Source organism: Pecten maximus, unplaced genomic scaffold (assembly GCF_902652985.1).
Source record: "Pecten maximus unplaced genomic scaffold, xPecMax1.1, whole genome shotgun sequence".
Lineage (NCBI taxonomy): Eukaryota > Metazoa > Mollusca > Bivalvia > Pectinida > Pectinidae > Pecten > Pecten maximus.
Genome location: NW_022982648.1, coordinates 8588 through 23886, shown reverse-complemented (window position 1 = coordinate 23886; position 15299 = coordinate 8588). Strand labels below are relative to the sequence as shown.

The 15299-nt window shown below is 36.5% G+C and overlaps 1 protein-coding gene and 1 long non-coding RNA gene across 2 annotated transcripts; both read left to right on the top strand.

Annotated features, from left to right (window-relative positions):
- The first annotated feature begins 2232 nt into the window (after window positions 1-2232).
- LOC117320697 lies at window positions 2233-3410 on the top strand. The gene is made up of 2 exons (XR_004531148.1): window positions 2233-2367; window positions 2910-3410. It is a non-coding gene; the product is annotated as an uncharacterized LOC117320697 (long non-coding RNA).
- A 303-nt stretch (window positions 3411-3713) lies between these two features.
- On the top strand, window positions 3714-11638 carry LOC117320696 (angiopoietin-related protein 7-like). The gene is made up of 5 exons (XM_033875210.1): window positions 3714-3723; window positions 4930-5051; window positions 7963-8059; window positions 10067-10231; window positions 11333-11638. Exons 1-5 carry the CDS (start codon window positions 3714-3716, stop codon window positions 11584-11586), a joined length of 648 nt encoding a protein of 215 aa, XP_033731101.1. The 3' UTR covers window positions 11587-11638.
- Window positions 11639-15299: the final 3661 nt, after the last annotated feature.

Genomic DNA, 15299 nt, shown 5'->3' with positions numbered 1-15299 from the left:
CTCAACACACACCTGGAAGCCGTCCTTAAATCACATTAGCTGTTAATAGGATGTTAAACAAAATAAACCTAACAAAACCATTGAACATGATACAAGACGAAATATAATATGAGAGAAGTAGCTCGTATAAATGAAAAAAAAATCATACAAGTTGTTTTCGAACAAGCATGAAACTGTATTCCTAATTAAGGCATTTGAAATTTTGGCAAATAAGATATATGGGAAGTAACGGATAGAAAGCAAGTAATTCGAACTTTTGACAGGAGTGTAACTGTGTTATTGTATTACATAAACTCCAACAAACTTATTTTTCGATATTGCGACGGACATATAATGACATTGAAAATATATTATAGAGATTATAAATCAACACTTTAATTGGTATATTATTTTGTTTTTCATTATGCAATTCAGATTTTTTTTATTAAGATATCAATCGTAAAAGGGATTGAAATGAAGATAATGATTTATCAGGGAATAATTTGTTTACTATTTGAAACAGGTTCATTATGGTCCTTATAATGTTTACGCATTTACTGTTGAAAATGAATTAAAGAATCATCCATCGAGTGAGGGGCGTCTCTCCTTAGCTGTGTTTGAGATCCTGTTCGTATATCCCATTGGTAGCATAATATTACTGGGGCCGTATGTAATCAGAAAACATCTATGTACTAAATGCATTGACTACAATAACTTTGTAGCAAAGGAAATAATTGTATTATTGATGACTACCAAGTACCATCATGTGTGGCTTAATAACCAACCACGACACAAGCAGGAAGTGTGACGGTATTTACGCGATGTGATGCGAGATCCTCTTTAGTGTGCTGATACGACTACAGATTAGTTTCAGTCAATTCATTGCAAGGTATATCTAGGAATGATGCGATTGGTTTCTTCTTTTTCAATTAACAAAATATGACTGAAAACGGAAAAATGATATTTCAATATTTCATTTTTCTTTTTACAACCATCAACGCTTTAGACATGAATTATACATGTGAAAATAACTTGTTCAAGAGAGTACACCGCGTTGTGCAATCGAATCTTAGTTTGGATACAATCAGTTCAAAGACAGAAATTCGCAACCGTGTTATGTGTGCAAAGCACTGCAAAAACGAAGGATGTCTGTCTTTCTCGTACACTGAGGCCGACAAAAGATGTGACACCTACTCTCGCTTAATTGTCGAAAAGAAGGATGCTGACGTAACCAATTCAACTATGTACTTCTCAAAGGATCTAGGTAAGCGTTTTGATTTTAAAAGATGCTATATTATAATATATCTATTGATTTTGAGGTACTATTTCATAATTTAGCAATTACAAAAAGGCAAAAAATTGTACACTGTTCAGTTTTATATAAGGACTGCATTTTAGTTAGACTTTGTATGCGATAGTATGAACGCAATTGGCACCATGGTATCTTATGGTTAGCGATCAATAAGGAAATACTCATTAAAAACTGATGGTTTCATACTACCGTTTACGTTGTCGAAATGACGTTCAATCATTGTACCAACTTTTCATACATCATTACTTGGCACGCAAAGAAAATGAACTTTGAAGAAGGTTGATATGATTGTAGCCACTGAAGCTATTCTGAGAGCTTATTGCGACATGAGTTGTTAGATGGCAGCAAGCGCTATCCGAAGATAGAGTAAAACCTACAACAGATAAAAAAGAAACAATTTAGGTATACTTGTGACGTCAACGCTAGATAGGTCACTATCTAGGACGAATGACATTTTACGAAACCGTGAAAACGTTTTCACATAACTTCTTCACAGCACTTTATTTTACCAGCTTATCAAAGAATACATAATAGAGAAATCATTCTGAGTAAATATTAATCGTATTAATTTTTCGGGATTTATCTCATTGTTGTGTAACGGCAATTATTAACATCGCGGTACCGGTAGGTGTTCAGGCTTATTAAGAAGTAATGAAGCCATGTACAGAGTTTTGGGTGCAATGTATCTCCAAAATAATAATAATAAATGTGCTTGGAACTTTCATAAACTTACTATCTGTTTACTTGTCTTGATGTTCACGAATCCTTGAAGTACGCCAGTATCTGCTTGGCATTACACAAACTTTAATATGATGACGGTTGCAACACAAGTACACGGTGAAGCAAAATAGTGAATTACGATGCAGCTATGTCACGTCGTATGTATATAATTGTTATTTGTTTTCGTGCGGTGTTTGTAATTATATGTTGCTAATTGGCTACCGTACGGGAGTGTGTGACCAGGTAGGTGCGAGGTCATAATGAGTTAAAGTCTGGGACCGCGATTTACGGGTGTTTTACCCTATTTATACTGCGTTAGCAGTGGAATTTATATCAGGCACAGATGTCAGACTGTGGTAAGTCTATCTTTATATTTCTGTACCTATTTTACTGTTTTCATAGCCCTATTTTTGATAAATATCTTTGGTAAACACTCGTGCGGCTCAGTGATGCGTAACATTGTTGTTATTGTTTGTTGTGCTTATTTAAGGTATATATTTACGAATATTGCTTTGTAATTTGCCATAAATATTATTTAAGCTATGTGTATATATATTTGTAATTATTATAACTTAAACTAATGTTATAAATTTGAAGTGTACTCAGGTGAGAACGTATGCATGTTTTGAAAAGTATGGAAGCCTTGAGTGGCCGTATGATGTGTGCATTGTTTTCAACATAGTTCTTAGGATATTCTGAGCCCGCACATAGTCGTTTGTGAAATCATTATCTATTACATTGTAGTATATTGTGAGTAATACATAACGGTAATTTAGCCTTTTTCCTATTAATAATTAATATTGATATTAATTATTTGATTAAGATTGTTGTGTAATAACTTCGGTATAAGTGAGGTTTGTGTGCAAGTATTAGACAACTTGTATTATTATTCTTTAAGCTCCATGTGAGGGTCACACCAGCATATGAACCCCTACCAGGGCCTATACCATCGCCAGGGAATGCCGGCGCCAGGACCATCAGACAGGATGGTCAGCCATCATTACATCCCGAGCGCCAGGACAGGTCAGGAGGTACAGGAGTGATTTAAACACTGACAAGCTTGAGGAGGTTTGTGCTCCAGCATTGCTACAGTGTCAGTGTCTGGATGTGTCACATAAGGTGTTTGTGTAACCAACGTGCTTAGTGTTGTTGGTTGTTGGTATCCTGTGTGGAAACCTTAACTTGTATTCTGACTGCGGTTGGAAATACGTCATGTGTAATGGACTGGCACAGTTATAGCTACAGCTACAGATATACCGCACATGTTTGATGCGCGTTTGTGGATTTGATTGACCATTGTTTTGGAGCAGAGACTTTAATTTAGTGAATCTAAATTTGTGTGGAAATGGCTGAGAGTGAGTGTGTTTTTTTGTTTTGTTGTAAATAAATTGTTAATTTTCATATCCAATGTTGTTTTCATTTCTCATCTAACTACTCGACGCTCGTCCTACGTAACAAGCTAAATAGTGAATAATATGAATAGGTAAATTAAATCTATTACTGAATAATACCTTTAAGTGAATAACATCTATTGGTGAATTAGATCTATTAATGAATGATATTTATTGATGAATTATATAGCTATGTTTGGACTTAATAGATAGGTGAACTATACATGTAAGTGTATTTATTAATTCATATTGACATTTTGTATATCAATCAATTATATTCATTGGTGAATTACATCTATATGTGAACTCCTATGTCTATGAGTAAATTATATATCTATTAATGAATGATACGTGCTATTCCTTTGCAAATCCCTGTCCAATCTTTCCACCTGTTCGCTATTTCCTCTTTTCGGAAAGATTGTTTAGGATGGTCTCCCTACATTTTTATACACGTCTATCATTTAGTACATCACTATTCCCGTTAAAATTGTTTAGAATGGCGTCCCCATTTTTCTCAACTTTTATGTGTCCTATTACATCACTGTGAAGACAGTTTAGAATAGTCCTTTAGTTTAACACTAATCTCATCAGGGTATTTTAGAAAGGTCTCCTAACATTTATTACATCATTCCGCTAGATTGATAGCGGCCTTGACCTGGTATATATGTTGCATTTAATGTCGATCCCGCTACTGTTGGGACAGGATTTGCTTGCTTGTTGGGTCCGAATAAAACCAAATGAAACCTAATTTCTTGCGAAGAGAGCTTGTGCATAAGGTTCATTTTCGTCTTAATACCCCCGTATGCGGACGTTAGTACAGGTGAATTCCGTTTTTGGAGTTACGAATATTGCGAAGTGCTTAATCACGATTTACCTTTATTCCATTACTAAACAGTAACGCCAGAGAGGAAGGCTTTATTTTATTATACCCCCGTAACGAAGTTAGGGGGTATACGGGAATCAGGCTATCTGTCCATCCGTCCGTCTGTCGGTAGACACATTTTGTCCGGACAACTCCTAAACCGATGGGCCTATTCACTGAAACTTCACACAAATATTAATGATAATGTGTAGATGTGCATGCCATTTTCGTTTTCTCAAAAGTATGGTTACTATTGCAACTGGTCACTATAAACAGGTTTTCCGATAAGAACCATAAGTTTGTCCGGACAACTCCTAAACTGAAGAGTTGATTTCTATGAAACTTCACACAAATATAGAGGACCATGTGTAGATGTGCATCTCACTTTCTTTTTCTCAAAATTATGGTTGCTAGTGCAACTAGTCACTATATCACTGGGTTATCTTAGTTAGCCTCCAATGAACAGTTCCAATTCACCATTGACTCGTGCAGATTGCGGGGGTATTATTCAGCCATCCTGGCGACAGTTCTAGTCGATGTTTTAGATTTATGAAGTCTTTAAATAAAAGCATATCCAATCGCAATTTTTAAAAGAAATTCCAATTGTTATTTATTCTTTCATTAAATGATAACATAAACGCATGCCAAATATGCTTTATGTTTAGTCATCAACAAGTGCTCAGACGTCCCAAAGGGATCTTCCTCAGGTGTCTACCCCGTTATTACATCAGAAGGGGAAAGTCGCCAATTGTTCTGTGACATGGACACAGTAGATGGGCCGTGGGTTGTAAGTATCAAACAAGATGAAAAATTCTCATTTTGAACTGAACTGAACAAGCTATGTGTGTGTGTGTGTGTGTGTTTTTTAGAAGACATACAACATGTATTACGATTTTGCTTATGTGACTCATTTCAACCAGAACTATCAATCAGTATCTGATTTTCCCCTGTTTTTAATACACACCTATATATATCTTGTTCATTTATATTTACATATACAGTTATGTATTTAAACTTAACTTATAATTTTTATCAAATGTACCATTGAAAATACAAAGTAAAAGTAGTTTAAAACCTGCAATGTCACTTACCATCTATTGACGAAAGATAAAGGTACAATATGTATTTACATACCACATATGCCCTTACTGACTGATAAATTTATGGATAATAAAATTCGAACTACGATGTTCAAGGTTATCTATACAATATGTATTTACATACCACATATGCCCTTACTGACTGATAAATTTATGGATAATAAAATTCGAACTACGATGTTCAAGATTATCTATAGGAGATGTGGAAATAACTGGCATATACAAAGGCCATTTTAATAATTAACATTGCCATCTGCCTTGACGGTTTTGGTATCAAGTTTTTTTTACATGTGTACGTAGTTACACGTATGGCTTGGTTCCTACTACTTGCAGCGAAACTGTTCTTGTATATCGTAATGGGAGGATGTATTATACATGTATCGTCGCAAAATAAATCTTTAAAAAGGGCGAGAATACATACAATAATAATATATTTTGGGTATGTTGATAAGCATTCCCTTCATTAAAAGCTATTTATGTGTGTAATTCTGCACATTGTAATAACCTTTTCAATTGAACATATTATACTGTCAAACTTCTTCTTATATAATTAGTTTCCATGATTATCACCAGGGGTCGTTGAACTCCATAGCAGGAATATAAGCTAACCGACAGCTCGGGTATATTATATACTTTCATTGCACTTGAATATTTGTTCACCTAGGCGTTTCATGTGTCCCGATGGCGCATATTTATTCACCCGAGGCGTGTCATGTCGGGGTTAAACAAATATGTTTTCCCAGAGCAAGACCAAAAACTTATTTTAACGAAAAAATAACAAAAATTTTAACTTGATATCCAGCAGAGCAGTCAAATTCCGTTGGTTAAAATTATTGAAATACGGTATATTTTTCTCGGCCACATTCCTTCGAGAATTCTTAAAAAAAACCCATTTCATTACTTCTTACTTGCTTTGAGTATGACGGCCACAATTTGTTTGTTGGCGTCTAGTTGCAAGTGGAACAAGCGAACTATTTTTCAAAAATAACATCACGTTTTCTGTAGTCAATGGTATTTCCGAAAAGAAATCATTTATTTCACATAGACAGCAAGTTATGCTTTCATTCCGGTGTCATGCGTCAAACACATCCAAGGAGTTCCGATTGTGGAAACGCTTCTTACTCATACCCGCTCGAACCCCGCCCCCGTAGGTTTCGGTGACAATGAATGAAAGGGGATACTGAATGTACTCAGACATGTCAGAGAACAATTGGTATCACAGTTAGCGCGTGGGCGGGAGACACGATGGGGTTAGACTCGCTCATGACCGGGAGACACAATGGGGGCGTCTCAAACGTTAGCGGAAGACACGCTTGGAACGACTCGCTCTTGAGCGGGATACACGATCGGGGCTACTCGTTCATTAGCTTAATATAATACACAGACGCCGTGATATCAGTGGCTATAAATAATTTCTAAGGTAGTCGTGCTTGGAATGCCGAAGAGAAACTGGTTAGTGGATAAGACTTGCTTTTGAAAAAAAGGACCATAGTCTTTAGCATTTGGTCTAACAGAGGAAATGTTTAGCGGCAATACACTTACAATATTTCATAACTTTACTATTTTGTGTAACTTCGTTTCTTGTGTACTATTTTCTGTCTTGCCCATTTGGCGAAACTATTTGTCCCTACTGTCGTTATTACTTAATCGATAATGTATTTATTCTTGTAACAAACATTTATGTTTCAGTACCTATATCGTATAGGTACAGGTGTTCATATATATGGTAGAAAAATGTATATGAACATCGTGGCTTTTTTACTCTTTACTCTTCTTTCTGAACAACTTTCTTCTTCCTAATGTCTCCCTTGACAATGCCTAACTATTGGTCTTCAGTTGGGCGTTCGCCGCTGTGAGAAAGGCTTTGGGTTCTGTCCCCTGGTCGAGACCTACCAGAGTCATTAAAAATGGTAGTTGCTACTCCTGCTTAGCGCTTAGCGTTTTGGGACTTTGACTACTGGTTGGCCCTTTGTTAGTATAATGTGACCGGGTGGGGTGTCCTGCTGGGTATCTTCGGTAGTATGCTTCAGTGAGGTAGCACTATAAATCGGCAAAAGTTCCGGCCTATCACAAGGAGACTAAACACGTACATACCGCAGCCTCAAAAAATACACATACGCACTCACCACACGCATGCATATTGCAAACACGAGAGACCTTAGCTGTTAATAGGACGTAAACCAAATAAAACCAAACCAAACCAAACTAAGGAAATAACTACCATTGCATCATACAGAAACCAAGGTTATATCTTGGAATAGATACCAAGCACGTTTCTACTTGTACCGTTATATATGTAAAGAAATAATATTAATGTTATGGTTAATGGATATGAGCATTTGAGCTGTATAGTATAGTAGCTAACTTTTGTGACTGTGCGGTTGAGTGTTGTGTCTGTGTACCAAAGTTAAGCAACGTCGGGTATGGTCAGCTTTTGGATAAGTGACTGCTCCGTTGTACCCGTAGTGCACGTTACATTGATATGAATTCAGATTGACCTCCTCAATACACTTTGATAGCTACAGCGACTTCTCACAGTGCCCTCTGTATTTGTTATTTGTCATGTCGATCTTAACAATGTTATCAAAATCCTAACAGGTGATACAGCGACGAACAAGTGGAGATGTTGACTTTTATCGAGACTGGGCAGACTACAAGAATGGTTTTGGGGATATACTGGGAAATTACTGGATTGGTAAGTCTATCGTGAACGCAGTATATGTGAGATACACTTCAAGGTCGAAATATCTAATCAACATGAAGTATATATATATATGATACATTATATGGCGGGAGTGGCTTATTGGCCTAACCTTGCCAAGGCAGAATAAATACGATAATGATTTTAAAACGCGTCATATAATCAACCCTACTTTTCAGTTGCTAAGACTAAACTAGTAAGAGATATTTCGGAAAAACGTTGTGAATCCGCCATGTAAGCTTGAACATGATCTGGAAGGTTCGCTGCCCGCCATATAGCTTAGAACCACAATGATGAAGTCACCTAGAAAGTGACTACTCATACATGGAAACATTATAGCACCTTGTTGAACGAGTTTCCAGTTTTTAATTATTTCCCAAAACAATAAATGCTTGACTCTTGTGTCTGCTAAGCCATACCAGGCCGACGATTTGGTTTGGTTTGGTTTATTTTGTTTAACGTCCTATTAACAGCTAAGGTCATTTAAGGACGGCCTCCCGTGCGTGCGGTATGCATGTTTGTGGTGAGTGCGTATGTGTGTTTTGGGAGGCTGCGGTATGTTCGTGTTAAGTCTCCTTGTGATAGGCCGGAACTTTTGCCGATTTATAGTGCTACCTCACTGAAGCATACTGCCGAAGACATCCAGCAGCACACCCCACCCGGTCACATTATACTGACAACGGGCGAACCAGTCGTCCCACTCCGTGTATGCTGAGCGCTAAACAGGAGCAGCAACTATCATTTTTAAAGACTTTGGTATGTCTCGGCCAGGAGACAGAACCCAAAGCCTTCCTCACGGGGGCGAACGCTCAACTAAAGGCCAAAAGTGAAGCATTGGCAAGGGAGACGTTAGGAAGAAGAAAGTTGTTAAGAAAGAAGAGAAAAGATAAGATCCCAAATTTAGTCGCCTCTTACGATCATGCAATGGGGGCAGCAGGTACAATTCTTACGCCGACGAATGCGTTGAATTGATAAACTAAAAATGCAGATTGTCCCCCTTCCCACAGCATGCCAATCGATCTCATTTAAGCCTGTGATTAAACAAAACCCCAGATCTTAAACCATGGTTGACAGAAATGGTACGGAAATATGGTAACAAGTCTAATATCCAGTCCTTGTTAATGAATCCAACAATGGTTGCTGATTACATAACCACAAAGTGGTTCAAAGTTTTACCAGTTATGTTATAACGATATCAGTTTGTTACCAATGGAACCAGAACCGGTATCGGTTACTGATATTAGCTACCCATAGAACAAGAACCGGTATAGGTTCAAGTTTGTTGAATTAAAGGATTACGATTATGATTTTAAACCAAAAAGCAAGCACACATTCTAAACTGTATTTACCAGAATTGTGGCAATTGCTTTATTTCAGTAATTATTCAAGTCGAACTGGAATGTCAACCAGCGCAACCTTGGTATTCCAATTAACCAGTATTAGAAATGTTAAAAATATACAAAATGTTTAATATCAACATATTTCCATTCCGAATGAATAATAAAAAAAGATGTGCTTGATTAAGTATTATACAACCTGAAATGAAATGATGTTTTGACAACACATAATTTATTATCAAGGTTATAACTTTCAAAATCAAGAAAATGGTTAGCAAGAATAACATCAGAATACCTTAAGAAGAACAAGCCTGGGGTGGAAACAATTACGTTAGCATGAGGTACTAATGTTGTCTGGAATATAACGCTGTTACTAGGGTCCCTGATCACAGCATGGACTTTGTTAATTATTTTAATTACTCTGCTGATATTTGCCATTTATTTTCACATAATCTGGGAAGGTTATAATCTGTTTTTTTATTTTTTTTATTTATTTATTTTTTTTTTTTTGGGGGGGGGGGGGGGGGGGGGGGGGGGGTTCGTAAAACAAAGTATTTGAAATATCGAAGTAATGTAAGGCATATAATCAAGATCCGTACTTCAAATGTGTGTTCATATGGAAATGATTTAATAAGGTCATCTTACATTTCTCTTTATATAAAAGGCAATGACATTATTCACATCCTGACAAACACGCCGAGAATCCTACGTGTTGAACTAGAGGCTTGGGACGGAAGAAAAGGGTATGCACAATATTCGAAATTCCAGCTGGCCAACGAACATCAAAATTACACACTTTTCGTGCAGGGATTCACCGGCAACGTTTCCTGTAAGTCTTCTGTTTATTAGTTAGATAACCTAAACATATAATTACTCCAATATGTTTAAGGAAAATGTACGAAAACTTGATGTATCAAATTCCATTAAGATCTGGTCTGTCTGTTCATGTGTACTAATCATGTAAGATTGACAACTATGATTTCCTGATCGCCGTCAGGCTTCTAAAACAAGAGAGAATAATGATATCAAAACAAGATCTTTGCTAGATTAATCTTTATCGGAGCTGTTTTACAACGGACAGACTGACAATTGCAGTTGATATTGTTTACAACGATTCAGATTGCCCGTTGCAAAATCGCTTTCAGATATATACCCTACCTCCGTTCCACAGTTTATTAATCGTCGGCTATCACGACGGCCTTTGGTCCATTTTAGGATATTTAAATCGTTGTGACATGACAAAGAAAAACATACATTGATATTGATGGAATCTAAACCATGGTACGAGCTACTTTGCATTATTTTGCATACACTTGATAGCTCAGTAGGATTGAACTTAAATGCTAAGTGAATCGAAGCCCATCTCAACTTCCGTATTTCCATGTCTTACACCTTGTTGATACAGTAGGAGTAGGTGTTAATATTTTTTTCTATTAATGGCTAACCAGACTCAGACGCCGGTAGTCAAATTGAATTCATACCCCATACAAAACTTACTTTAAATAGACGACACCCGCCATACACACCTATGTTAAATTAAGGTTATCTTACACTCTCTAAATGAATATGATTTTGATAATTAGCAAGGAAGAAAATAAAATTTCAGCCCCATATTGAAAGATAATTAAACCGGCGTGAAGATTACTACATATCGCTGAACTATATACTACAAATGTATATCGTGTTTGAGATAAACATTTACTGATATACTTAGATAACGGTTTTCTATAACTGATTTTATTTCACATATTCCGACCCTATTTTACTTCAAAGAGCTCTTGTACCCAATGCTATTTTGTATTAAAGCACACATGTTATAGCTGTATTTTCTTTCGGTTCGTTTTATTAAGCAAACGACTAAAATGTGACTTGCATGTTTGGGCCAGCTCAATGTGTGGACTGTATTAAACTATGCTTCTTTACTGCTTAGATGATGCTATGGCCGTCCATAACGGCAGCAACTTCAGCACGTACGACAGAGACAACGATTACTACCCCAGCTTTGACTGTGCCGGGTATTACCGTGGGGGGTGGTGGTACACATTTTGCTACCAAGCCAACCTCAACGGCCCAATTAAGGTGGCCAATGGAAAGGAGGATTCATTATCGATGACCTGGTGGTGCTTTCCTAATATTGACCAGGATTATATTCCGTTGAAGAAATCTAAGATGATGATGCGATAGACACGATTGAGTGTGATGTACTTTTATACAAATTACATCTATAAATCGGCAAAAGTTCCGGCCTATCACAAGGAGACTTAACACGAACATACCGCAGCCTCCCAAAACACACATACCCAATCACCACACGCATGCATGTCGCACGCACGGGAGGCCGTCCTTAAATGACCTCAGCTGTTAATAGGACGTTAAACAAAATAAACCAAACCAAACCAAACCTTTTCCCGATAATATATAAATGCTCCGAGTCACCATGTTTCTTAATATCACCAAAATTGGGACAAATAAGTTTTTGAAATATCTAGGAAAGCATTTGTATCACCCTGCCTTAATCATACTATATATGGAAGATCTAGTTAATAAATTCGATACCAAATGTTTACAACTTTCTTTTCTGTACCAATTTAAATTCATTAAAGGTAAATTAATTTTTTCTCCTCCAACAAATTTCCTTTAAATGTGAAATCACTATCAATGGAAAATAACATTCTAGTTCTGAGATTATGTTAATATGCCGTCTGCTTCGCAAACATGTAAGCAACTAGTATTTACTATGTATTGATGTTGTTTTTGTTTATTGTTGTATGTTTTTATTTATATTAATATATAAATATATCTAGATTTCATGGCACTGACAAGTTTCATAGCTATAGAATATAAATGTACTTCCTCAAATTGTATGCTTCCGTAGCCCAGGTGTTAGCGTGTTGGGTTTTGGTGAAAAAGATTTAATGATGACAGTGCGATCAAAGCTCTCTGTATTTCATTTTTGTGTTATTTATCTATTTATTTTTGTGTTTTCTATCTAGAATCTAAGCGAAAAAAAATGTATATGTTTTATATACTTTTTCAATCTAATTGAAATCTAGAAGATCATTCTCATTACGTATCATGAGCATGTAGTGTAGTGATAATGAGCATCTATACTTTAATTAGATTTCATATTTTTTAATCAAATAAAAATGCTAATCCGTAATTGTGCCTCCAGCATGCATGGAAATGAGGATTTTTATGGCCTTATATTGAGTTATATATAACATACCTGTCCATTTAAATGTACCAGCATCGTTCCATTCATGCTGGATTTTTTTTTTTCAAAATTAGTATTTTCATTTTTTTTCCAACCACACGTCAACATTGTGAAAATATAATTCAAATTGTTATCAATCTTAAATCCAGATAGTTTAAAAAGCTCAGAAACTTAAATTAATTGTTATCAGAAAGGGAAGTCTTAACTAGACTAGGCTGCCTATATATATCTATATGCTCCAATCAATTTTGAAAGCTGTCCAACAACGTCACATCATATTACATTAATCCTAATAAAATTGTTTTAATATATATTTGTTAATTGATTTTGTTGAACAAATGTATTTGAAGTATTATGATAATTTGTATGTTATCAAATGTTTCTTAAAGAAAGTATTTTTACGGAGTAGTCGGTTAAAACTGAGTTGCATGCATCAATGCTTTTTTAACATCCAGTAATCTCTGTCCTACCAAAATAGTTGGGTGTTATTCAACTTCCAAGGCATGAAATAATCATTACAACTGTTGCATAACATTCAGTTTGTACCAAACGTGGAAAAAACTCTATTTTTTAATAACGTGGTTCAATGCAATTTGATTGGCTTAAAGGCCGCCTCACAATGTCATGGAAATAACAATACACAAGGAGTAGTTCGCAGTTGTTTTGGTATATGCTTGAAAATACATATAGATTTTGCATGAGGTCACTGAGACAAAGCCTATTGTGATCGCCTTCTGTCCGGCGTCGTCCGGCGTCTGTCGTCCGTCTTAAACAATTTACATTTTCAACTTCTTCTTGATGACCAAAAGGGCCAGAGCCCCAATATTAGGTTTGTAGCTTGCTGGAAAAAAGGGCTACCAAGTTTGTTCAAATGGATGACCTTGACCCAATTATATTAAAATCTAGATGGTCATTCACACTACGTTACATACACATCTAACAACATCCCATAACGGGTCACGATCTGATGACCTTTGAGATATGTATAGTTCACTTTCAGGGCGAATTGTCAATTTGTCGATGTCATCAAAGCAAACCATTTCGTCACATCATGCCTCTGAACCAAACCATTTCGGCACAGCATGTATATACATGTAGCTTTATGCGCTTTCTGTGACGAAATAACTTGAAACACATCGACAGATTATGCAAGCTATGCATTCTAGTCATGCTAATTCGGACACATCAAATTCACTTCCAAGATTCTGGAAGTAGTCATTTGATTGGCTAATCCAAAAGGTCACCCCGACGTGACCCCTTATGGGATTTGGTTTATTTTGTTTAACGTTCTATTAACAGCTAAGGTCATTTAAGGACGGCCTCCCGTGCGTGCGACATGCATGCGTGTGGTGAATGCGTATGTGTGTTTTGGGAGGCTGCGGTGTGTTCGTGTTAAATCTCCTTGTGATAGGCCGGAACTTTTGCCGATTTATAGTGCTACCTCACTGAAGCATACGATGTTGTTAGATGTACATGTAACGTAGTGAGAATGACCATCTATATTTTAATTACATTGACCTTGACCTTCATTAAGGTCACAGGGGTCAAATAATCTAAACTCTTTAAACAACTTCTTGATAACCATAAGGCCCAAAGACCCAATGTTAGGTCAGTAGCATGCAGGGATTAAGGGCTTCCAAGTTTGATCAAATGGATGACCTTGACCTTTAACCCTGCAGGCAGGGCGTAAGATTGTACCTGCTGCCCGCATTGCACAAGGAGACTAACACGAACATACCGCAGCCTCCCAAAACACACATACGCACGCATGTCGCACGCACGGGAGGCCGTCCTTAAATGACCTTAGATGTTAACAGGACGTTAAAAAAAACAACCCCAAACCAAACCAAACATTCAAGGTCACAGTGGTCAAATATGCTAAATTCTTTAAACAACTTCTTCTTGATAACCAAAAGGTCCATGGTGTATGGTAGTAACAGTATTTTACTTGTGTATGTATGATGTATTGTAATAACAGTATTATATTTGTGCATGTATGATGTATGATAATAACAGTATTATATTTGTTCATACTAGGCATGATGAATGATATGCACAAGTTCATGTTTCATATCACATTCATTAGTAATTTGATAACAACAACAAAAATATAGCCTCTTGATTTCGATCAATACATTATATCTATTTCAATATTTAGCGAAGGTTTAATATGGACCCATAGTCAAGTTTTGATCGAATAAGTGCCCTATACAGTCGCAGAAGCATTTCACGATCCGCACCCCAGTCAGTATGGGAGAGGACACGCAAAATGTTCAGCGCCTTTGAGCATTTATCCTTCAGATGTTTAATATGTGGAACAAAGGATAGTTTAGAATCAAATATTAGTCCGAGAAATTTAGTTTGTTCGACAACGGGAATTTCAATGCCATCAAGTGTGAGATCTGGGTCATTGTGTGGTTTTCGTTTTTGACAGAAGTGCATACATACAGTTTTTGATCTGGAAAATTTGAAGCCGTTTTCATCTGCCCATACTTGTAATTTGCCTAAACATTGTTGGAGTTGTCGTTTTATTGTGTGCATGTTCTTTGATCTATAACAGATCAGAAAGTCATCCACAAATAGTGAGCCTTCTGTAGACTGACCAAGACATTGAACTATACTATTAATGTTTAGGCTAAAAAGTGTTACTGATAGGATTCCGCCTTGAGGAACTCCCATTTCT